This window comes from Mauremys mutica, chromosome 18 (assembly GCF_020497125.1).
Source record: "Mauremys mutica isolate MM-2020 ecotype Southern chromosome 18, ASM2049712v1, whole genome shotgun sequence".
NCBI classification, from domain to species: domain Eukaryota; kingdom Metazoa; phylum Chordata; order Testudines; family Geoemydidae; genus Mauremys; species Mauremys mutica.
This window is the reverse complement of record NC_059089.1, coordinates 11991544-12015503: the sequence shown is the minus strand read 5'-3', so window position 1 is coordinate 12015503 and position 23960 is coordinate 11991544. Positions and strand designations below refer to the sequence as shown.

The 23960-nt window shown below is 49.8% G+C and overlaps 1 protein-coding gene across 4 annotated transcripts in view; it reads left to right on the top strand.

Moving 5' to 3' along the window:
• Positions 1 to 23960, top strand: part of WHRN (whirlin) — a 106004-nt gene that overhangs the window by 19428 nt on the left and 62616 nt on the right. For 3 of the 4 annotated variants that reach the window (XM_044992686.1, XM_044992685.1, XM_044992684.1), the window contains exon 2: positions 8884 to 9099. In XM_044992686.1, the coding sequence (XP_044848621.1) occupies positions 8884 to 9099 (216 nt within the window). Of the gene's footprint in view, positions 1 to 4500; positions 4648 to 8883; positions 9100 to 23960 lie in introns of all 4 variants that reach the window. The other variant, XM_044992683.1, reaches the window with a different exon arrangement.

Below are 23960 nucleotides of genomic sequence, written 5' to 3'. Positions count from 1 at the left end.
TGTGCATTGTTAAACAGCTGCCGTGTTCTACTCCAGAGGTGGCTGCATTTCAATGGTGCATGAAGTGATTTATTACACTCACACAGTTACTCACATAAATATCCACACATTTAATATGCTGCTTTGGGATCCTTCAGCTGGTATATACATTTAGCTTCTAATTTTTCCAATGCCATGTGTTTCCATGAAAGGTTTATCCATTTATTGTTGCAATGACCTTTAATTTTTGGAAAGGATATTAACCCAATAAAGGCTGAATTCAAATAAAGTTTCTGGCATGAAGCCACACATGTCAGGAGGGATCTTGGACAATCCTTAACCCACCCCTTTGTCCTATGGCATTAGAAGAGTCTCTGTGTGTGATGACAGGGTGTATATAAGCTGCACACCGGGTCTCGACATCCAGAGCCATATTCTAGCCTCAGTTGCACACATGGACCCCATGAATTGAATGGTGTCAGACAGGTGCATGTGAGGAGGGAAGTGCGGTTTTACCTGTAGAACAAAGCTCCACGGAGCTGGTCAGGGCACTTGCTAGGATTATTTTAACCCAGTCTGCAGATGGCATGGCCTAACAGAAGGCGCATCAAGCCAGGAGGCAAGGCTTCTATTCCCAGTGGCCTGTTGCATGACCGTGGGCAATTTCCTGTCTCATTTTCCCTCCCACCCTTTGTCCATCTTGCCTGTGTAGGTTATCCCCTCGTTGAGGGAGGGACTGTCTCTTCGCACATGTTTGCACAGCACTGTAGTGGGGCATCTGCCCCACTCCCACAGAAAAGGGGCTAAAAGCAGCCTTGGAGAGGGCTGCAGCAGGGAAAGGGATTAAGAACAGCTGGGGGAAGCTGACTGGGTAGCTGACCCCAGCTGTGGCCGGCTCCATCAGGGCCCAGCTGGCCTTTATAAGAGGGCTGTGGGGCAGAAGGAGATGCTCTCCCTAGCTTCCTGAGAGAGAAGGACCTGGGAGAGAAGGGTACCTGAGGTGGAGCAGTGCTGGGGAGCTCCAGCCTAGAAAAACCCCAGGCTGCAGGCCTAGTTAAGGGCCCATGAAGGGTACCAGCAGGGTACCTGAGGTGGAGCAGTGCTGGAGAGGGGCAGAGGGAGCTGGGGAGCTCCAGCCTAGAAAAACCCCAGGCCTTGCAAAAAGGGCCAAAAAAGGGTACTGGGGCCGCAGAGGGGCAGCCCAGAGACAGGCAAAGGCAGGTGGTCCTAACCCCCTTGCCAATGATGAGGGGTTTATAGACTGCAGTCTGCCCCAGTGAGAGGGGGCTAGATGGTCACTGGCAATTGCCACTGAGGCAAGGTGGGGATAGAGGGTTCCCCTGGGTGGGGAGACCCAGACTGTAGGTTACTCTGGGGCAAAACCCTGATTTAGAGGGGCACTGGGGTCCGGGAGGGACACGGGGGGCTAGTGGCACGAGAGACACCGGCCTGCAGAGGGTGCTCTGGGCTGGAAAATAGCTGATTCCCAGGATGACCAGCAGGAGGTGCCGCACTGGTGAGTCTTTGCCCTGCCACAAGCACCTAGTACAAGAGGGTGCGGGGCAGGGAGAGGTTGGTGGTTTGCTACGAAGCTACTGCTACAGCAGGAGTGACGGGCTACTGGAGCTGTGACACCATCCCACTTAGCAGCCTTAGGAGGCATCCTGCCTGCCTCTGAGCTCAGCAGGGCATAGACGGGGGTGGGAGCTGGGACCACAATTGAGCTCACAGGAAGAAATGGAGCTTGGAAGCAAATGTTGTTTTTGTGGCAGAAAAGATCTTGTTTGGGTAACGGGCACAAATGTTTTCAAGCCAGGGTGGTGGTGATAGAGGGAGCTCATTATCTGCTGTCACTGGTGATTAACTTCCCTGCCTGGTGCTGCTGTTTGAAGTAAGTAACCAATTGTTTTTAAAAGCTGAGACAGGAGGATTTTGTGAGTGAAGGGCAAAGTTCCAGCAGCCCCTTTACTGTGAAGTTAAGGACAAATGGAGCAATTTCATCAGTATTCAAGTGGAAACTGTGCCGGCATCCCATTAGATGTGGCTGCTTAGATGTAGCAAATGCAATGTCAGGATTACAGAGCCAATTTCTTTCCCTTATTTGTTTCTAATTCTTTCTTTGCTGGAGCAAAAACCAACCCCCAACTGCCAAAATAACTGGATAGGTCACCTGCCTCCAGAGCTGGGATTTGTGCATCTCGGTGATTGCTGCCAGCTCACTCAAACCCCTGGCTGAGGGGTAGGAAGGATAGTCTAGTTCAGGGCTTCTCAAAATCGGGCTGCCACTTGTTCAGGGACAGCCCCTGGCGGGCCGGGCCAGTTTGTTTATCTGCCGCATCTGCAGGTTCGGCCCATCACAGCTCCCGTTGGCTGCGGTTCGCCGTCCCAGGCCAATGGGGGCCGCAGGAAGCGGTGCGGGCCGAGGGATGTGCTGGCTGCCCTTCCTTCAGCTTTCCCTGAACAAGCGGCGGCCCGACTTTGAGAAGCACTGGTCTAGTAGGCAAGGCACTAGGCTAAGACTCAAGTCTTGGGTTCAGTTCCTGCTCTGCCACAGTCTGTCTGTGTGACCATGGGCAAGTCACTTAATCTATCCATGCCTCAGTTCTACATCTGTAAAATGGGGATAACAGCACTGCCCTGCCTCACAGAGATGGGTGTGAGAGAGAATAAACTGGAGATAAATGAGGACCGGATCCACTAAAAAGTCAGCTCTAATCCCTTTAAAATATGCCATCTTCTCCCTTCCAGACCCTTCCTGCCTGGCAGATCCTTGTCCTCTTCCTGCTCCTGGATCTCTCCTCTGCCTCCCATGCAAGGTGGGGGGGGGGCTTTGGTCCACCCTAATTGGGGCTGTATAACTATCCCTGGGCTGGTCAATGCAGGGCACTTGTCAGGGGCCCATAGTACTGGGCTGGTCAGAGAAGGTGGCTGCAGTCACAAAGGTCCCTCTATTGATGGTGTGCTGGGCAGGCAGCCAGCCCACAGCCCCTTTGTGCCAGCTGTGTTGGTGCAAAGGGCTGTGAGACTGGCAGAGCCAGATCCTGGGGAATTCCCTCAGCGTCAGGCAAGTCCTTATGCAGCCAGCACCAGGGGTCCTGGCACTTCTTGGGGCAGGCCCTGGCAGTGCGGGGGTGTCAGCGCTGTTCCAGGGGAACCACAGGCCTGGTCGGTGAACTGCTGTGTAACAGCTGCTTGTGGCCATGAGCAGCCGGGTACAACAGGGCAGCCCTAGGCCCTGGAATAAGGAAGGAGCAACGGTGGCTTGAGGCACCCTCAGGTCCTGGGCTTGTTTCAGCTTGGTCACATTGATGAATTGGGTCCCGCAGCCGCCATGCTGGCCTGGCCTATTCCTTTGGGGGAGCCGCTCTGGAAAGCCGCCTGCAGCGGCCTGGTGACAGACAGCATCTCCGTTTCCACTCCCTGCTGCTGCCTGGGAGCCCTGGCCCAGCTGCCTGCTGCCAGGCAGGGCTCTGCATTCACTTTCCAAGCTTCCCAGAGTCTCTGCTGTCAGCTTCATACATAAAACATCTGGCTGTTAATTGAGATTCTGTTTCCCCGGCAGTACTGTCAGGGGAACACTGGGGGACCTTAAAAGTACCTTGTAAATCTCCGGCAGACTGTTTACCCAGCTTTCTGAGAGCAGCTCCCCTGGTGTTCCCACTCTGACGGGCTGACAGGGAGCTCAGAAGGAAGGGAAAAGCCTCCCCTCCGCTCATCTCCTCCTCCCACCAGCAATGGTCATGGTGTTCCTCCCGCAAGGCTCCCTCCCCGGTTCCCCCCCTGCCGTTTCTGGCATTTTTATCTCCTAAATGTGTTGGAAAGTCATGGCTGTACGGGCTCATGTCAGACCAAGGCTGGGCGTGGTGCAGCTGGGAACCTAAGCGAAGTCACGCGAATGGCTGGGCAAGCTTTCTCAGGCGAGCTCAGGTTCTCTCTAGCCTCACCGTTGCCAGGCATGACCTGCCACATGGCAAATCAGGGGTTAACTCCAGCTTAGCTTCCCCCCTTCCTTTGCACAGGTGATCAGAGGAAGCACTAATTCTGGGTGTGCAGCTTGGCCCTCAGTGCAGGTTAGGGTGCTGAGGAATCGTGCTCTATGGGATGGATGCTTAGGCGACAGATGGAGAAGAATGCACTGGGGAAGGGTGGGCTGCACAGCCTGGGTTTACAATGCAGTGTAGACACACCCTGGCTGCCCCTACAGGTCTGTCTACACTCAGGGCCGGCAGGAAGGAGGTGCTTGGGGCGGCCAATGGAAAGGGGCAGCATGTCCTCTTGTCCCGCCACCAAATTGCTGCCAAAGAATGAAGTGGCGCGATTGAGCTGCCGCCGAAGTGCCGCTGATCGGCTTTATCTTTTTTGCTTTGCTGCTTGGGGCGGCAAGCAAGCTGGAGCCGGCCCTGTCTACACTGCACACTAAACCCATGCTGACTCAGGACCTGGGTCCTAGGACCCTACTAGGGCAGTGGGTCAGAGCCCAAGTCCCGCTGTGACTCCAGTCCAAGCCCTGTCATTTTTCAGTGTGGACTTCTCTCAAGCTGCAGGCCAGAGTCAGAAGGTCTGTGTACTGCAGTGTGGACAGCACGGCTGGGTGAGACCCGGGTCCAGCGACTGGAAGCCCAGGTTTACAACGCAGTGTGGATGCTCGGGCAGAGATGGAAACATGAGGTAGATCTAAATGGCAAAATAAACCCCGTGGCAGCAAGTCTCAGAGCCAAGGCCCACTGACGCAGGCTCTCGGTGCTTGCGCTAGAGAGCTAAAAAGAGTCATGTAGACGTTCTTGCTCAGTCTGGCGCTCAGACTCTGAGGCCAAGGGAGGAGGGTGGGTTTCAGAGCCCAGTCTCCAGCCTGAGCCAGATGGGCTTGGTCTACATGGCTATTTATAGAGCCATAGCCCAAGTCTGTAGATGCTGGCTCTGAACAGGGCTGGCTCCAGCTTTTTTGCTGCCCCAAGTGGCAAAGAGGGGAAGAAGGTGGAGGGGGGGAGCCAGTCATGCAGCAGAGCCGGGAACAGAATGCAGGTCTCCTGACTCCCAACCTGGTGGCTTATCCACTAGACAAAACCACCTCTGCTTGTTTTCCTGCTCTTCTGCATTTATGTGTGATTACTTGGTATAGTCCTCTGCAAGGAAAAGACCTTGCTGTCTGTGGCTTGTTGTCTCTGCTGAAATGAACAGAGTTCTGTAGAATATAGAAATGCAACAGGATTCTAAAGAAATTTGCTGTAAAACCCTACAGCATTTGATAGAGAACACGACCCTTTCTGTAGGTTGTTTTGACACCTGCTGTAGGACTGAATAGCAGGGCAATAATTCTTATGTTTTATAGATTAGTTTAAAAAATAACTGACAGTGTCTCATTTTCTGTTGCATTCTCTGTTTTAGGGCTGCTGTCTTAGCGTTTTTATACTGCTGCCCATCACTGCGGGCTGAGTGCCGTGGGGTTTTCGCATGCGCTCCTTCACTTTGTGAGTCTTTGCGGCATGTTTTCAGGGCCTCCATCACCCATCTGGGGCTTGCTGGTTTCAGACCTTTGTTACTGGCTAGTAGAGGGGGCTCTGAGACCCTTCCCCTTCACTGGGTTTCAGAGCCCAGGCCCCTCCCCAAGCAGGGGCGGCCACACAGCTATTTTTAGCCTACAGAGTCAGTTGACTTGGGCTCTGAGACTTGCTGCGGCTGGAGGGGTTGTTTTGTTCGGGGTTTTTTCCAGTGTAGATATTCTCTTGGTCTTCTGACTTGGATGTTGGCTCATACTGAACAGATCAACTAGTTCATGAGCCATATTAATTAGCTGATGCATGAACAAGGCTATACAGGTGCTGGGTATTATTTTTGATTATGTTCCTTGCTCAGGACAGGGCTGCCTTGGGTTTTGCTTCATTTTAGCTCTGAGGAAGCTCTCACTGCTAAGGCAAAGCCAGTGTGGATTCACGTTTGGAGCCTTCGCTCTCTCAATAGGTACCTGTTGGGGTGGAGGCAGTGGTGCAGACTGCCGGGTTCAGAAGTCACTGCAATTAATCCAAGGCCATGGATTGGTTTTTAAAGACCTCCTGTCACAGGGTAGCTCCCTATTGGGTGCTGGGAAGTAGGCGAGCGCAAGCCGTCCCACAGCTAAAAGCCCCTCCCCATCACAGGGTAGCTGGTCTCTGTGGCTAGACTGAGCCCAATGCCCCAGGCTGGAGTGGGTGAGCCTAATCAGCTAATTAAAGATGGCCATGCTACACCTGGGTCTGGAAAGGCTGCTAGGAAACAGCTGAGAGAAGAGCCGAGATAAACTAAGCCCTGGGTAGCAAAGGTTAACTTCCATGGGGAGGGCTTAGAGAAGCTGCCTCAAGGAGGGAGCAGAGCTGGCTAAGGAGAAGAAGCTGCCAGCAGCTGGTGTGTCAGACCCCTGTGGGGGTGGCCCTGAAGCCTGGGAACCAGGGACTGACTTAAGGCTGCTCTCTGGTTGGTTGTTTACCCTTTGCTGTAAAGGAATAAATCTCCGTGACTGGGTGTGGCAGCATGTTTGGAGCTGGGTTGCAGCGGTGGCCGATCTCGGTGGCACCTCCCTTCCGCTCCCAGAGTGGGCTGGACTCTGGAGGTAACTTGCAGCCAAATGGCTACCCGTGGCGAAGCGTGGAATGGGTGGTGTGCTGGATCCAGGGCGTGGGGATCCGCTTGCAGGGAGAGCGGCGGAACTGCCCCACCAGGACAGTGCGGGGGTCTAGCTAATCCCATTTCCTGGATCTGAGAGCGGCCAATACCAGCACCTCTTGGCAAGTCCCCACCACACACACCCCAGGCATGGTGCTCTAGTTCGGTTCAACTGGAGACCTGGCCCCCAGAGCTGGCTGGAAGAACCAGGAGGAGGGTGGGGGCTAGCATCCCAGTCACAGAAACATTCTGCAGGGGGGAGTGATCTATTTTTTTTTCTACCCCCACAATATGCCCTCTGTACCTGGAGAGTGTGTGAGGTGGGGCAGCCTGGGCCCCCTTCTCTTCTGCTCTGACTCCCTCAACACCTGGCGGTGGGGGCCTGGAGCCGGGCTGGGCAGGGAAGGGGCAGCCAGGCAGATCTGTGTCATTTTGGGCTGGTGGGAGGGCTGCCTCCCCAAGGGAGAGGCTGGGCCTGCTGCCAGATAGACATACAACAGCAGCGGGAGCTGGGCAGGCAGCTGCTCTGAGCGCCCGGGGCTGGGGAGCGGTGATACCTTGCAGCCACAGCTGCCCTGACTGGTCCACTTCCTCAGGCTGCTGTGCATCTCTGGGGCCAAGGCGACTGCCTGCCCCACCAGTTGCCCCAGCCCTGCTGCTGCCACAGCCACTGCCCAAGCCCCTTCTCCACCCTGGGCTCCTTGGCACACACTCCCTGCCCTGCCCCCTATTCAAAGTGAGCATCTGCTGTCTCTGCCCCACAGGCATATGTATATTAAACTGGCAAAGCAGCCTCCGGCTGCTTGCAAATGCTAAGCTGCCTCGATATTACTTAGGATGACCAGATGTCCTGATTTTATAGGGACAGTCCTGGTATTTGGGGCTTTTGTCTTATATAGGCGCCTCCAACCTGCCCCATCCTGATTTTTCACACTTGCTGTCTGGTCACCCTAATGTTACTGAGCCCTGTGAGCAGCCGGTCGAGCTCCCCTAATGTTAATTACATGAAATGTAACTACAGAACAGCTGTCTGCCCTTTGCAACCAGAGGGGCAACCAGCAAACGGGCCCCGTTGGGTCTCCTGGTCCCCTCAGGGTGGGGTGGAGGTTTTTCAACGATTTGTGCTTGGGAGGTGTACGGGAAGGAACAGCACCCAAGTCTGAGATTCTTTCGTGGGGCTGCTCTAAAGCCCAGTGAAGTCAAGGGGAATCTTCCCAATTGTCTTCAATGGCCTGGGTAGAGGCAGGGCAGGTTTCCACACACACCAGTCCCTGTCGATGATGTAGCCCTGGCCTGGTCTGGCCTGCTTTCCCAAGGAGGAGAAATGGCTCCGTCTCCAGACCTGGGTCAGTCCTAGGCTGCTCCTGAGCAGCAGAGATCCCCTGTCCAGGACGACTGCAGGAGTCCTGCTGTTGGGATGTGGTGAGGATGGAGTGGGGAATTTGGGGCGAGCAGGCCTGGGGAATTGCCAGACCCATGATCCCTCTCTCCTGGGAGCCTGGCTGTATCAGAGACCAGAACCAACTGCTTCAGAGGAAGGTGCAAGAAAAGAAAACCCCTAGTGCATGGGTATGGAATAACCTGCCTATCAGAGAAACTGCTTCCTAACCCCGTGCTGTAGGGGTTGGATTATGCCTGGAGACACGGAGATGTATATCTCTTCTAAAGCATTTGCATCCTCCTCAATGTAACTTTGGGTAACAGTGTGTGGCTGCTCTGCAAATATGACAAGAGCATACAGTAGATCTGGATCCAAATATTGCAGAGGAAGCATGGTCCAGTGGTTAGGGCACTTGCCTGCAACTCAGGAGACCCATCTGGTACCCACAGTTATGTTGGACAGAATACAGCATCCTGCCTATGTGAGATCATTCTCAATCCCCTGGTTCTTTGCATAAGAATTAGGGTTGTTAACTTCAGTGTCCTATCCTCATTCCAACATGTTTCCCTCTGACCCTGCTTCAGTTTCAAGTTATGTGCACATCTTTGCTGCTTGTCCTATCGGGACAATGTGGGCTGTTAAGCACCTGTTGTGATCTACCCCAGAAGTGGCTGCATTTCAGCAGAGGGTTCAAAAATCCCGAGTCCTGTAAAAGTTTCATGGATTTGTGAGGCTTGCTCCATCCATGTTTGTAAAGTGCTTGGAGATCACCAAATGAACGGTTCCATAGCAAAGCAAAGCTTTGGCATTATTGAAATTCCATTTGCATTAATTATTTCCCTTGGGCTCTGGAATTAATTCCTTTTTTCTCCTGGACTGTCTCACAGGCTCTGAAAGGCTCCAAGAAACTGAACCTGTCGGTGCATTCGGTTGGGCGGATCCCTGGGGGCTATGTCACCAATCACATTTACACCTGGGTGGATCCCCAGGGGCGGAGCACGTCCCCACCCACGGGCCTGCCCCAGCACCAGAGCAGCTCCCTGCGGAAGGACGGCGAGAAGAGGAGTCACCTGCAGCTTCTGCAAGAGGGGGATGAGAAAAAGGTGAGCAAGAGGGAGAAATTCAAGCCCTGGGGCCTCATCTCCTCTTGCCATGGAAGTTCAAGCTGCCTCCACTCTGTCATTCCATCTTCCATCGGTTCTTACCAGAACAAGGGCTGGCCCTCTGCTTCTCTAGGTCCTGTGCCATTGCCCTGCACCGCGCATAGTGCAGAATGCTTCCAAAGTGTTTTGCATTCACTTTGCAGTGATGCAAATGACTACAGAAGTGGGCAGGGCAATGGAGAAGAGGACCTCCAATCTCTGATCCGTTCCCCAAATTCACTGCTTTGTTCTCTTGACTCTCCATGTGATGCCCAGAAAACACCACTCTGATTTTTTTTTTTTTTTGGTCTAGATTTTAGCTTCAGCTTCTCAGTCCCTGTAATGACAGAATCATGCAGAACTGAATAGGAATGAAGCCAGTGAGGCCCTGATAAAATATAACTGGGTTCAATAGAACTGAACAGAAAATGAGGCCCTTCTTATAGGCTTTTAGAATCAAAGGTTGTTTTGAACATCAAAGAGCCAACACCTTTCCTGAACTGAGACGGAAACAAGGCTCTTTCAGATGCAAATAGGACTATCAGTGGCACTTGCAGCTGGGAAGCTGATGATCAGACCAGAATCTGTTTCTGTGATGTTTCCCAGGCTGACCATTAACTTTGATGTCAATAACAAATCTGATTAATATGAAAAAATCCACACGGGCCTCTCTGGTGGTGGTTTGGGGCCTGGTTCATCTGGTGGTTGTATAGCAAAAGGACTTATTGCTGCTTTCCCTCCATCTCAGATCAGCCTTGTTTTCTTTCACCATTTAATTTTGGACCAAATGCTGAAACCTTGATGGGGTGGGGGGGCTTCAGAGGGAGTCTTGCCTGCATAAAGGCTGGAAAAAGCCTGAGTTAGAACATCAGGATTTTTCTCTCCAAATACAGTGCCTCTCACTGCTTTTCTTCTCTGTCAGGGGATCTGGGTTTAGGACTCTGTGGAGAGAGGCAGGGTTATTTGTCTGACTCACAGGACAGCCAGATATGGGGAGGCTCATTAGCTCCTATCCAGGGTCATGGCTCTTAGAGGGACTTGGAGATAAACATAGAAGGTCTAGGAATAAGCCAAGCAAAGGCTTGTAACTTATACTTAACCATAATTCCCAAGAAGGGGTGAATTTTGGGCACAACTTTGTATGCATGCATGTGAATTAAGAGAGCAGGGGAGGAGGGAAAATATTTATTCCAAATGTCCTTTCCTCTCTCATACCTTCATATTTTTCCTCTTTCTCTCACTTAATCCTCCTTCTTCTCTCATCCTTTTTCCTCCTCCACTTCTCTTCCTCTTGTCCATCTCCCAGACATTCCTCAAAACGGAAAGCTTAGGAGTCAGGGCTTGGTGGGGGAAAAGTGTATCGACCCAGCTTGGCTTTGCCTTAATTTTCTCTCTTGACACCAGAAAAAATAATGTATTTAGTGGCTGAGATTTGAAATAATGCTTTGTGCTTCCATAGCTCCTTACAGATAAAGGTCTCAAAGCGCTTTACGAGCCAGAAACCTCACAGCTCCCTAATCTGCCCTAATCACTGGAAGAGCGCTCCCTCTTGAAACAAGAAATGTTTTAAAGGAAGCCAATGTTGGATGCATTTGTGCAGAACTGCCTGGTCCCAGGGGAGTCAGATGTTTCCTCTCCATCCTTCTAATTCTCTGGAGACATGTAAGCCATGTCCCCCTCTAGAGCAGTGGTCTCCAAAGTGGGGTGTGCACACCCCAGGGGATGCACAAGAGGACCCTTCAGGGTGTGCAGCAGGAGGAGTGCCGCCGGAGCAGTGCAGCTTCGGCAGTTTGGGCGGGAGTCCGAGCGGCTTTTTTTGCTTGGGGCGGCAAAAATGGCAGAGCCGGCCCTGTGCGTGGCAGGGGGTGCATGCTCAAATTTTTTATTGTTAGGGGTGCACGATCAAAAAAGTTTGGAGACCACTGCTCTAGAGAGTTAGGCCAACTACGGATGGATGAACCTGCTGTAGCCTGGGCTAAGAAGTGGCTGTCTTAGCTCAGGCAGTAGAGGCTTGTGCATTAAGATCCAGAGGTCCTAGCTTTGATTTCCCCATTAACACCAACCCACCCAGGGGCATCGGCGTTACCCATGGAAGAAAGCTGGTGAAGCATTGCTATCTTCAGTTTGCTGGGACTGTGGTGCTCGGACACTACAATGACGCTGAGGGACATATACGTGGCTGGACAGACATACAAATGAGTATCTTTCTATTAGACAGAACTGCCTATCCATCTACTGTATCTATCGATGTCAGTGCATGGGGGACCCATTCGCTCTGTGACCCGTGGAAGCAGCTTTAGAGTTGCTCCACAAATGCAACGTCTACATTGCAAATAAAACCCACGGAGCTTTGTCTCCTAGCCTGGGTCAACTGCCTGGGGCTGTAGGGCTAAAAAGAGCAGTGTAGATGTTCCAGCTGGAGTGAGAACCCAGTGAGTGGGGGAAGGTCTCAGCAACCAGGCCCCAGCCCAAAGGGGAAAGTCTACAGGGCTATTTTCAGTCCCACAAGCCTGAGGCAATTGATCCAGGCTCTGAAACTCGGTGCTGTTTGGGCCTTAACGTGCCTCTAACCACTCAGGCTGAGGCTTCTACTCAATGTCTTTAACAATTCTCAGCTCCTTGACTGCTCACCCAAGAGGCTGTTAGCATGGCCTGATGTGAGGAGAGGCACCTGTGAGCTAACACGTCTCCTAGTGGTTGGGTAGAAAAATCTGTGAAGGGACAAGATGTTTTGCTTCACTAGTGAAATATTCAGGCTGGCCCCAAGGGAGAAGGGAACCATTATTTTCATATAAGGCAAAGGGAGGGGAAAGGATAGCTCAGTGGTTTGAGCATTGGCCTGCTAAACCCAGGGTTGTGAGCTCAATCCTTGAGGGGGCCATTTAGGGAACTTGGGCAAAAATCCATCTGGGGATTGGTCCTGCTTTGAGCAGGGGGTTGGACTAGATGATCTCCTCAGGTCCCTTCCAACCCTGATATTCTATTTAAAAAAAAAAAAAAAACCCAGCCATTATGGAGGGAGATTGGTTCAGTCAGGTCCCTCCTCCCCACTTTGTCACCTTCCTGTGGATCCAGAGGGAGTGGCAGGGGCTCTTTGAAGCTGGAGCCTGGAAGTGTTTCTCATGCATGTCACTCTTCTCTTGTCTTTCATTTCCCTTTCTTCTTTTTGTACGAACGCAAAATGCTCAGAAGGCCAGAGCCCTCCATGCCTGCTGTCTCTGAGCCTGGCCCGCTGCTGTGCGAGGCTACAGGCTAAAAGTGCCAAAGGAAGGGGGTGGGTTCCTGTTGGCCTTTGGCTCCTTTTCCCCCCAAAGCTCTCCCGATTTTCAGCGCCTGCCTCGCAAGCCAGCCCTTTAATGCTCTTTAGCAGCCAGATGCAGAGTATGGTACGTCTGTTACTCTGTCCTCTGAGCGATGCAGAAAAATCTGCTCCTGAAGCCTCATCAGTCTGTGGAGTGGAAGAAAGCCATGGGCCGCTGCACACTTTATTTTATTCAGTGCTGCCCGGCAGGCTGATTACTGAGAGGTGCCTCGCTCTGCCGGCTAATGACTGAAGGCGGCATTATAAGGATCAATAGCCAAGGCTGGGAGCGAAGAGGCATGCGGTTACCTTACAAGAGGATGTGGGGAGGCTGTTCTGGAGATATTTGTCCAAGGGTGCACTTAAGGGATGAATTATCCAAGTCGTTTTGCCCTGGTTTAGCATGCACCACAGAGCACTCAAAACATGCCCCAGACCACAGGACCTGATCCTGAAAGGTACTAAGCACCCATAACTCCCATCAGTTTCAACAGGAGCCACTGGATTTCAGCCACTCCCCTCAGGATCAAGCCCTAACCCAGCCTGTGCCTCTGTTTTGCATACTGCCATTATGAATGCAGATATCCTGCTTAGAAAGGTCATGGAAATGCACCATGTCCCTGGATAGCTCAGCGCTGCCAGGCAGGAGTGACAGACGCCCAGGGTGGTGTCTGATGTCTAGCCAGCTTTAAAATCCTTGGAAAGGGTTGGTGATCTCCCCCCGCCTCCCCAGCTTCCATTTCTAATTAGCCTGGATGTCTGGGAATAAGTACTCACTCATCTTGAATGAGTGGCATTTGAAAGAGAAGAACAGTTCAGAGATCTGAATTCAGCCCTAGAGCTGGGGACAGATGCGACGCAAAACAGAAGGTTAACTGGAGAGGGAGGGGATGTAGCTAAATATAGCAGTGATGCTCCTGTAGCTTTCTGTTGTTGCAAGGTTAAACTCAAGGTCCAAGCAGGCATCGCACACCTGTCAGGGTAGAAATGTTCCCAGCCAGCTTTCTTCCCTGGCACTGCTGTTCTGTGTGCCCAGCAGGAAGGTGTCTGTAGCATTGTTTAACAAGCTCACTTACTGTAGGTGAGAGCATTCATTATAAGGAAGGCTCGAAATGGAAATGGCTGCTATTGGGGGAGAGGGGGGAGCAGTGTAACCAATCTGGGGAGAGGCAGGAGTGTGAGAGGGTGATGGGGTCAAAGGATGGAGAAGGATGGTTTTGTGGGTGCGGCTGCCCACATTTGTGCAAATTATGTTGCAGTCAGACAGGCAAGAAACTGAACTTTAGCTGAGCTGTGTGAAGTTGAACATCTGCCCTCAACTTCCTCAAAAGAAAATATAAGTGATGGTTCTGAACAAAAAACAAAAGGAAGAAAGACCAAGTGGACACATCATTTTATGAAGGATGCAGTGGGCAGGCTGCTAGTACGTACCTGACAGCAAGAATATTACGAGGGTCCTGCTTAATGATGAGAACCCTTCAAATGCTACACTGCCATTGTGTGAACCAGCAATCTTGGCTTTTCATGACCGCTAGGAGGCAGAGGTCAAGGCTGCATTGCTGAAGATGGCACTCGGAAAAGCAGCAAGTCCGGACAAAGTCACAGCAGAAACTATCAAAGCCTTGAAAGAGTTTGGTATATGCTGGCTCACGTGAGTCCCGTGCATAGTCTGAAAAGAGGAGAAAATCCCAAGAGAATGGAGAAAGTCCATACTGGTACCAACAGACATACAAAAAGGTGGTGTATGCAACCGTTCAAATTACCGAGGAATTAAGTCCTACTGCATGAAACAGAATCATAGTTGCACTGCCAAACAGCAGAGCCCATTTTAGGAAGGAGTAGCTTGGCTTTAGGAAAGGAGAAGGGACACTAGATGGAGAGAGAGAGGGAGAATCAGTCCAGGCAATTGATATCTGGAACAGGGAACTAAAAACGAAGGCCTCAAAAGGAGTAAAGAAAAGACTGAAGTCATATGGGTGACTTGTGCAAAACCAAGACAAATGAATATCAGCATTGAGGGCTGGCACCGAAATCCGGTCTCTTCGTTTCAGTACCTTTGGGCTGGTTAGCAGCAAATGGAGACGTTATCAGAGAACTGCAAGCAAGGCTGCTGAGTGTGAGGGAAGTCTGGGTCAAGTTGAGTGACTTATTATAAGCAGATGCCCAGACTTCTTAAGGGGCACTGGACAAAACCATGGCAAGACCAGCGCTTCTATACAGATCAGAGACTTGAGTGACCAAAGAAGCACTTGAGAAGACCTAAAGTCATTGAAATGAGACGTTGGAGGGCAATGAGAGGGGTGACTTCGCTGGACTATACATGGTATAATGTCACCAGGACTGAGATCAAGGTGTGCAGGAGAGAGAAGCTGCAAGAGAGGAAGTTGAGGTGGCCTGGGGCACGTATGAAGGATGGAGGAAGGACATCCTCTTAAGGAAGCAATTGAGACTAGTTTGTGGACAAAGAACAAGAAAGCGGTGGATAGATGGGAGGATGGAGTGGATATGCAACGAGTGCTGGACTGGGAAGCCTGGAAAAGAATGGGCTGGAGACCTGACCTCAGTTAGCTGGGGAAAGAAGCTGTAAGCCTTGATATGCCCCGTAGGCCAGATCTTCTACAGAGCTCAACCTCTCAGGTGCACGTGGGGTGCAGAACTCTGCTGAAGATCCGGCCCCAGGTCCTTCTGGCAATGGCCTCTTTGGCAAGGGCCGCTTTGGCTGCTCTCAGGGCTGGTCTACACTAAGGGGGAAAATCGATATAAGATACGCAACTTCAGCTACGTTATTCACGTAGCTGAAGTCGAAGTATCTTATATCGATCACTTACCCGTCCTCACGGCGCGGGATCGATGTCCGGGGCTCCCCATGTCGACTCCGCCACCGCCGTTCGCGGTGGTGGAGTTCCGGAGTCGACAGGAGCGCGTTCGGGGATCGATATATCGCGTCTAGATGAGACGCGATATATCGATCCCTGAAAAATCGATCGCTACCCGCCGATACGGCGGTTAGTGAAGACGTAGCCCCAGTCATGGTTTTCTCAGGGCTGTTTTGTCCCTTTTGCTGGTACAGGGATCTGGATTCCTGTTTTCTAACTCCCAGATCATACGCATCAGCTTGAGCAGATGGCTAAACTTTCCCAGCAAGGTCTTGCCTTAGCAGAAGTCACCCTGACCACGTGCTTTCAGCATCTCACATGGCAAGAAATCGTGGACCTAGCAGTTTAAACAAAGCTCTACCCCAGTGGTCCAGCTGTCCTGCAGTGGCTCAAGAGCATGAGTACCAACCTCAGAGCAGACTGTGAGAAGCAGGGCACACACCCCAAACTGGTTTGAGAGTTCTGTTCTTAATTTTCACCAACCAAGTATCCAGTGTGAACTTCTTAGGCGCTATAAGATGGAGTCAGACCGTCTCCTTGGGTACTCCAATCTCTCTTGTCACTGTGGGAAGCTTGCCTTTGTGATAGATGGACCCCTAACACAAAAAATCAGAATACTATTCAAGTTACTCCCAGTCCAAAAGACCAGTCACTTACCCCATGTCAGTTGCACCTTAGATCTCTCACCAACCACGGTGTTTGTAGTTTATTATAGGAATGGATGGCTATCTAAAGATTTATTAACTAGGAAAAGGAATCAGAGTTATTTACAAGGTTAAAACAGGTAAAAACACAGAGATGAGTTAGTCATAAGTTTCAAAAGGTAATAGCAGTTTCTATAATAAGCAAGCTCTGCTCAGGGGATCTTTTGTTATGCTTAGTCATCCTTCCCCCTTCTGAGTCCTAGCAGCATGAAAGACACAGTTCCGTCCTCTTCGTGCTTTTTATTACTACTTGCTTCTGCTTTGAGCTGCAAATTCAGCTGTTGGGTGGTGGAAGGGGATTGGGTTTCCAATGAGAAATCAAAAGTTTGAGAGGAAAGCAGGCATTTTCCACACAAAATTCCCCTGATTATTTTTTTTTACAAGCCCCAATAATCCTGTCCAAAACACGCCTGCTTACAATAGTGTCGTTACTAGAGGCAATCAAGTGTGCAGAATTTTAGATCAATTTTTTATTTTTTTCCCAGTTCTTCCTTTTGCCTGTTTTTTTTTCTCAATATGAATTTTGCCCGTCCAAATGTAAGGTGCATTCGATTAGCTACAAAGTGGATGGGCCCGATCCTCCGCTCCCGTATGCTGGTGTAAATCAGTAATAACCTTGGTAAAGTCAGTAGAGTTATCCTGGTATAAATTAGAGGCGAATGGGACTTTGTGTCTTTTTAAAGTTTATTTGTATTGTATTCTAGCAGGAATGTCATCAAGATAACATCAGCAATATGAAACTTTTAAAAATTGGAACACAGTCACATGTAGAATTGATCTAGTATAGCATAAGTCCTGCCTGCAAATGCTTTTCTAGAAGATATTGAATCCATCTCCAGGTAATTGCGTAAACCAAACAACAAAAATCTCACCAGTATTGACTTAAGACTAATTCCTTATTGGAGATGCTGTGATGGCGTTTTCATTGTCTCCGTCCTTGCCTGGGAGAAGAGGAAAGTTGCAGTGTTAACTAGGGATTTGATCCTGCAGACACCTAGGGCTTGTCTAAACATACAGTGCTGCAGCATGTCTGGTGAAGATGCCCTATACTAGGGGTGGGCAAACTACCACCCACGGGCCGAATCAAGCCAGCCTGTGAGCTCCTGCTGGGGAGTGGAGTCTGGGGCTCGGCCCCGCTCCTGCGCTCCAGGTGGGGTTCTGGATCGGGGGCCGCACCACGCAGCTCCTAGAAGCAGCCACATGGCTCCGCTCCGAGGGTCGGGGGCCGCTCCACCTGTAGGAGCTGGAGTCCTGGAGCCACTGCTTCTGGGAGCCGCTTGAGGCTGCACTCCTGAGCCTCTTCCCTATGCTTCAGCCGTGATTTCCCCTCCCACTCTCCAGATCCCTCAATCTCAGCCCAGAGCAGCCTCCTGCACCCCAAACCTCTCATCCCCAGCCCCACCCCAGAGCCTATAGCCCCCTCCCACACCCCAACCCCAATTTGGTGAACATTCATGGCCTGCCATGTGATTTCTATTCCCCATGTGGCCCTCAGGCCACAAAGTTTGCCCACTCCTGCCCTATGTTGATGGGAGAGGGCTCTCCCAGCGGCATAATAAACCCCCCTCTGTGAGAGGCGGTAGCCATGTCGGCAGGAGAAGCTCCCCTGGCCTCATGGCGTGGTCCCCACTGGTGCTTATGCCGGTGTAGCATATGTTGCTTGGTGGCTTATTCACACCCCTGGGTGATGCATTATGCCACCATAAGCTGTCGTGTAGACCTAGCCTTAGACATACTTAATTTTACACATGGGAGTAGCCCTCCTGAACTCAACTGGGGCTTCTCATGCAGGTAACATTAAGGGCATGCGAGGAGCCTACATCTGTATATACTGTTGCAACGATGATAGTACAATTCAAAATCATTCTGTGTCCCTGTAATATCGAGCCATAGTGTAGTTTGTCACTCAGAGCCATAGCCCCCGGAGCTGGGGGCCCACCTCGGTAATGGCCAGACCATTTTGCTGGGCCAAATGCCGCAACCTTATGCGGCTGGTCACACCGCCACTCTCTGAGATTTGGAGGGGGTGGTGTTGGGGCTTATCAGCTTGGGGTGTTCAGGCTGCTAATGGGGGGGGAGGCACCGGAAGGGGGAAGAGGAGGGTCAGGCAGAGGTAAATCTGTGCCCCCCATGCTAAATGGCAGCTGTGTAGGCCCTGAAATTATAGTTAGCAGCAGAGCTGGCTAAAAAAGGGTGGGGGCAGGGGGGGAGCATACAGCATAAATTTCATCAAAATATTTCCTTTTTGTGTCAAAATTTAGTGAAAATTTTAATAAATCTTTGACCAGGTCTATTTAGCTTATTGGGAGGGTTTTGTTTTGATAGTGTGCAGAGTTTAAACCTCTCCGATGGTTACCGATAAAAACACATCTGCACACACCTTTCCACCCTAACAATAACACAACACTGACCCCTCCTTCTGTCCCAACCAAGAAGAGGAAATTAATAATCTTACAATCTACCCCAACAAGCGTTTGGCCGTCCAAAAGGGAAAAGTGCCAGAAACTCCATGAATTCCACTCACTAGGGCCTCTGTTATTTCTGTTCATTTTACATGGAAGACACTTCGATACCTGGGTGGCTATTATAAAACCTGAAGATAGATCAAACCAATTCTACCCAACTGCCTCAAACCATGTGAGTGGAACTAGAATTAAAGCTGATGCAAATAATTCAGGGACAGATTTTGTTCCCTGCCTGCTGTCTGCCTTTCCAGCAGTGCACAGGGGCTGACAGTGTGTTGCAAAGGGGCCCTGGCTAGCTGCAGTTCAGAGGATGTGCTGTGGGTGGGAGTGAGACAGGGAAGTGTCTGTAGCATACATGACTATGGAGACTTTTGTAGTACTTCAAACTCCAGGGCAGGCCCAGGAAGGCTGCTGTAAATTAGAGCACCCCTGGGGCTGCTCTAATTTATGCAGGGGTGTTTTGGCCCCTGAAGCCGTGCAGAATCTGAAGAAAGCAGGAGGAGTGGAACAATTTGTACAGTGGAGGAACTGAGCGCCATTGAACCAAACTGTAAACCCTGTATATGATGAAAAACACTTAAAGCCAGTGGGTGTGGCAGCACCCCCAGTTCAAGGACCTATGAAAGGCAGGTGATTGACAGCCACCTGCCCCATCCCAGACTAGGCCTTCTGTGAAGAACCTCAACCTTTTTTGCTCCTTAAGGGGTCTGATCCAGCTCCCATATAATTCAGTGGCAAAAGTCCCATTTATTTCAATGGTGAAAGATCAAGCCCTAAGAACTGAGAGGTTCCTGCATAAAATCTACACCTTTTCTGGCAAAACTCCTGACTTATCTCAAAGCCAGTAGCTTTTATCCCTGTATTTCATTCTTCATTTCGTACAATAAGCACTGAAGTGTAATAAGCCTGTCTCTGATGTTCAGGTCCTGGAGCGTTTTCTAGGCCTTCCTCCTTTCTGCCTAGCTACTGATCCCAAATCAGACAAGAAATATTTCTCCTCCTCTATAAACTTGATTCCTTTTCATTTCTTGGCGACAGCATGGATCCGCCTTTTGTCAAGAAGTCAGGCACTCTAAATGTGATTATTTTCTTTTGTCCCTCACTGCCAGTTTTTGCTCTCCTTGGCAGCCTGCAGTTTAATATAAATTGGGTCGTCTTCAGCATTTATCTGAGAGCCTTCGATATTAGTTGATTAAGAAATGCAATTAAGTCCTCACCATCCCAGCCTTCTGTGACTGCCAGCGGCTGTGTGTATTTTTAAGCCACGCTTGGGGTTTTTACACAGTAGTTCAGGCTCATGATGTAGAGGAGAAGGTTTTGTATGCTTTAATTGCCAGTGTCCTGAGTTTAGTTATTTTCACTGATTGATCCTTAAGACACCAACTCAGCAAGGTACTTCAGCAGGTGCTGAACTTTAAACACATGAAACGTGCGGTTAATTACATTAACCTTTCTTTGACCTTGTCTTCTCTAAATACTTAGCAGCATGTATATTAAAAACAACCCTCCCTCCCAAAAAACAAAAATCCAGCACCCTATCAAAATGGCAGCAGGTATTCCAGGCAGCCAAGGTTTCCTATGAATGTGTAACTAGCTGGGAGGTACCCAACAGTCTCAGACCATGGGGATTTGTCACCCCCTATAGTTGTTTGCCGGTATTGTTAGAGGCTGTTCTTTTCCCCGCATCCTTGTTTCATTCTGAGCTGCATTGTTCTAGCTCTTTGTTCTAACTCTGGATCTTCTGGGAAAGGAGCAGGGGGTGTGGTCTTAGTGCATGTTTAAAACAAATTAAAAAAATTAACTGCACCAAAACAAGAGCCTCCATTGGATGCACTTCTCCCCCAGGGGAGACGGTGGGCAAATAAGCCCGTAGCATATGTTAGTCTTGTTGCTTAATGGGCTGTTGGAAAGCACTCGGATACTATGTGATGAGCGCAATATAAGAACAGTATAGAATTGACTCATCTGTAACAAGGCTGAGTTAGTTTTGTTTTTCGTTTTCCCCACTCTGTGACTCTTCCAAAGTTGGAGGAGATTTGAAATGTTAGTGAGGGGAAAAGAAGAAAGAAAAGAGAGAGGAAGAATGTGTGTGGGAAGGGAAGCCTAAATATAATTTGGTTTATTGCAATCACTGGCCAAAAAATAAATAAATGGGAAAGAAGGAAAAGGATGGGGGGAAAAATCAGATATTTTTCAGTTTTAGAAAACAGCACCCAACAAAATTCAATTCAAAACAAACAAAACAGGAAAAAAAATTCCCATCAAAAATCAGTTTTATTGGTCCCAAACAGCATTTTTTCCACCAAGCCAAAATCCCATTTTTGATCAGAAAAAATTTTTGGTTGAAAAATGTTGTCCGGCTCTCCTGTCTAACATGTAGGGCAGCGGGCCTGCGACAAGTCTTTCACGTCTATGTAACCCTAGAATTGATTTCGGGACCTTGTGCCCCTAAAAGCAATGAAGGGGTTAAAACCCAATGAGTTTAAACATTTTGGAGGCATGGATAAGAAGCGGCCCTAGCTGGCTTGTATAGGACTATCCAGCCTCCACAGCTGTAGCCATTCCATGGAATGCAGACAGCATGAATGAATTGGCTGCAGTGGCTAGGGAGCCTTCCTCTCTTCTACCCTGAGCAGGCTAATGATGTCCATATTACAGTGTGAAGTCAGCTTAGCAGCCCTCTCCCCGCTCTTTCTACAAGCCAGCAGTGATAAAAGGGAACAACAGGTGAGGAAGTACGAGGCTGGGGTGGATATGGAGCAGTCTCTGCAGAGTCTATTAATATGCACCGTGGCGTTATCTGATTGGCTGCTGGCAGTCCTATAAAAACTCGAATGGGTGACAATGGGACGTTAGTAGGCCTGCAAAGCATCTGTAAAATCAGGTTATAAAAATGAGAACTGCCTTTGGATCCAGCTTATAAAATGCAATGAATAGTCCTCAGTTGGAATGTTGCCGTGCTGCCAAGACACCAATTGACAGTTCACTGTGATGCTGGCAGACCAGGTGCCGGCTTGGCTCCTGTGCCTCACTGAACACTGACTAATGCATAGCTGGAAACATCTGGCTCACCTGTATGTTAGCGTTGTTAAAACAGCTGTTAGGTTATGAGTGTGTTTAGTGTTTGGATTTTATGAAATGCTTGTGAGTTGCTGCTTGCATTAATCTCACTTATAGATCTGCATCCCACGTCATAAAGCAAGATTTAAATATTTGCTTTGTAACTATAAACGTGTTTGCTATGAAACTGGAAACTCACACAGTCAGGGGAGAAGCATCACCAAATGTGAAATACTAGTTTACCAGAAGGTGTCGTCTCCTGCCCAACAAAAGAAGGCCTATAGACACCAGGCAAACCATTGTGGAACATCTGTGGACAACATACTTTCTTGATTGTTTTCCTCACACCCATGAAGAAGGCGCGTGCACAAATGCTTGTCCCATCACAGCTTCAACTCTGGGGGAAGGGACTAACAATCCCAGAAGGCACTGGACTGCTGTGCTGCTTGGAATTTGGAGAGGGCAATATTTCTAAGCATAAGCAAGGGATCACAAGCTGCTTAGCCTGAGTTAGCCCTACAGGGACATATAGAGCTTACACATTACAGCAGTTTCTGTTAGGTTCCAAAAAATAAGACTAATTTGTGTGCATATGTTTACCTGCTTTAACCATGTAAATAAATCTATTTATTTTTCTTAATAAATCCTTAGAGAGTTTAATATAGGATTGGCTGCAAGCATTGTCTTTGGTGAGAGATCTGAGGTACAATTGGCCTGGGTTATGAGACTGCTCCTTTGGGACTGGTAGGAACCTGAATATTATTGTGATTTTTGGTGTAAGGGACCATCTATCACAAAGCGAGCTTGCCTGAGTGACCAGATAGACTGGCATACCCAAGGTGCCTGTCAGTGACTCCATGTGAAGGCTGTTATAATGCTTGAGGAGTTCACACCTGGTTATAATGCTTGGGGAGTTCACACCTGGCACTTGGTGGTTGCAGTGTAATTCTAGAGCACACAACTAGTTTGGGGTTTGTGCCCTGGTTGGTCACACTCTGTCTTGAGGTTGGAATCCACGTTTGTGAGCCACTCCAGACAGCTTGATGGTTGGCAACGGGCTGAACGGGCTTCACTGGGTGATGATGTGATCTGTAATGAGCCACCAGGGGCAATGCAGACGACAGAGTGAGAGCCAGTGTATGGGCTTCCCACTTCTTCCGTGACACCTACAAGAAACTAGCTAAGTCCTCCTCTTATATCCTTGGGCTGGGATTTTCAGAGAGCCTGTGGGAGTTGGGTGCTCAAACACTGTGGTGATGAGCGTGGATAAGAGCATGGATAGAATGGAATCACTTGAGTGCCTAACTCTCTTAGGCTTTTTAGAAGATCCCAGCCTTCGTTGATTTCTCTTAGGAGCGAGCTAAGCTGAGTTCAGAACCCCTGTCTTGGATTGTTTGCTCTCAAGGGAAGGGACCGTGTCTGGAAAGTATGCAGCGCTCTGCAGTCACTGTTGCTACCTAAACAATGACAAGAATTCCACCTTGCTCTCCCTTCCTCTGGCCTTGTCTACTTTGCAGATGCTCTGCCGGCATAGCTAGACCAGCAGAGCCCCCAGTGCAGACACCACATATACCATAGGAAGGAGTTTTTCTGCCCACATAGTGACACTACTTCCCAGAATGGCATATGCTATGCTGACTGACGCACTCTTTTGTCACTGTAGCTGCATTTACACGGGGGGCGTTGCCTGCATAGCCATGTCGGGTAGGGAGTGTGGTTTTCTCACACCCCTGACTGACACATCTATGTCAACAAACCTTTGTAGCGGAGACCTGGCCTCCTGTCTTCTACTAAACCCAGGGCTTGGCTACACTTACAAATTTGCAGCGCTGCAACAGGGTGTGAAAACACACCCTCTGCAGCGCTGCAAATTGCGGCGCTACAAAGCACCAGTGTAGTCAAAGCCCCAGCGCTGGGAGCCGCGCTCCCAGCGCTGTCCGTTATTCCCCACAGGGAGGTGGAGTACGGACAGCGCTGGGAGAGTTTTCTCCCAGCGCTGGCGCTTTGACTACACTTAGCGCTTCAAAGCGCTGCCGCGCGGCAGCGCTTTGAAGTTTAAGTGTAGCCATAGCCTCAGTCTTCCTACCGCACTTAGGGCTTGTCTACATGGGAACAAAACACTCAGGAAACTAAACTGATTTAAGGCCACTTTCATTCTGAATGAGGGTATCCATACAAGGGTTTGATGTGGCTTTACTAAGCCATTTTAAATTCACATCTTTAGTTAATTTGGATTAGCTTTCCTGATTGTGCCCATGTAGACAAACATTTAAAGCAGAATGTTCAGGGAAATATTAAGGGTGTCTATCTGGGAGGCTCTGGGAAAACAGGGTATAACTGTAAAAGCAGCTTCACAGTCTAGAGTGTCTGCCTCCATTGGAGGGGAAAATGTCAGCCCTATGTTTGCCTGATAATG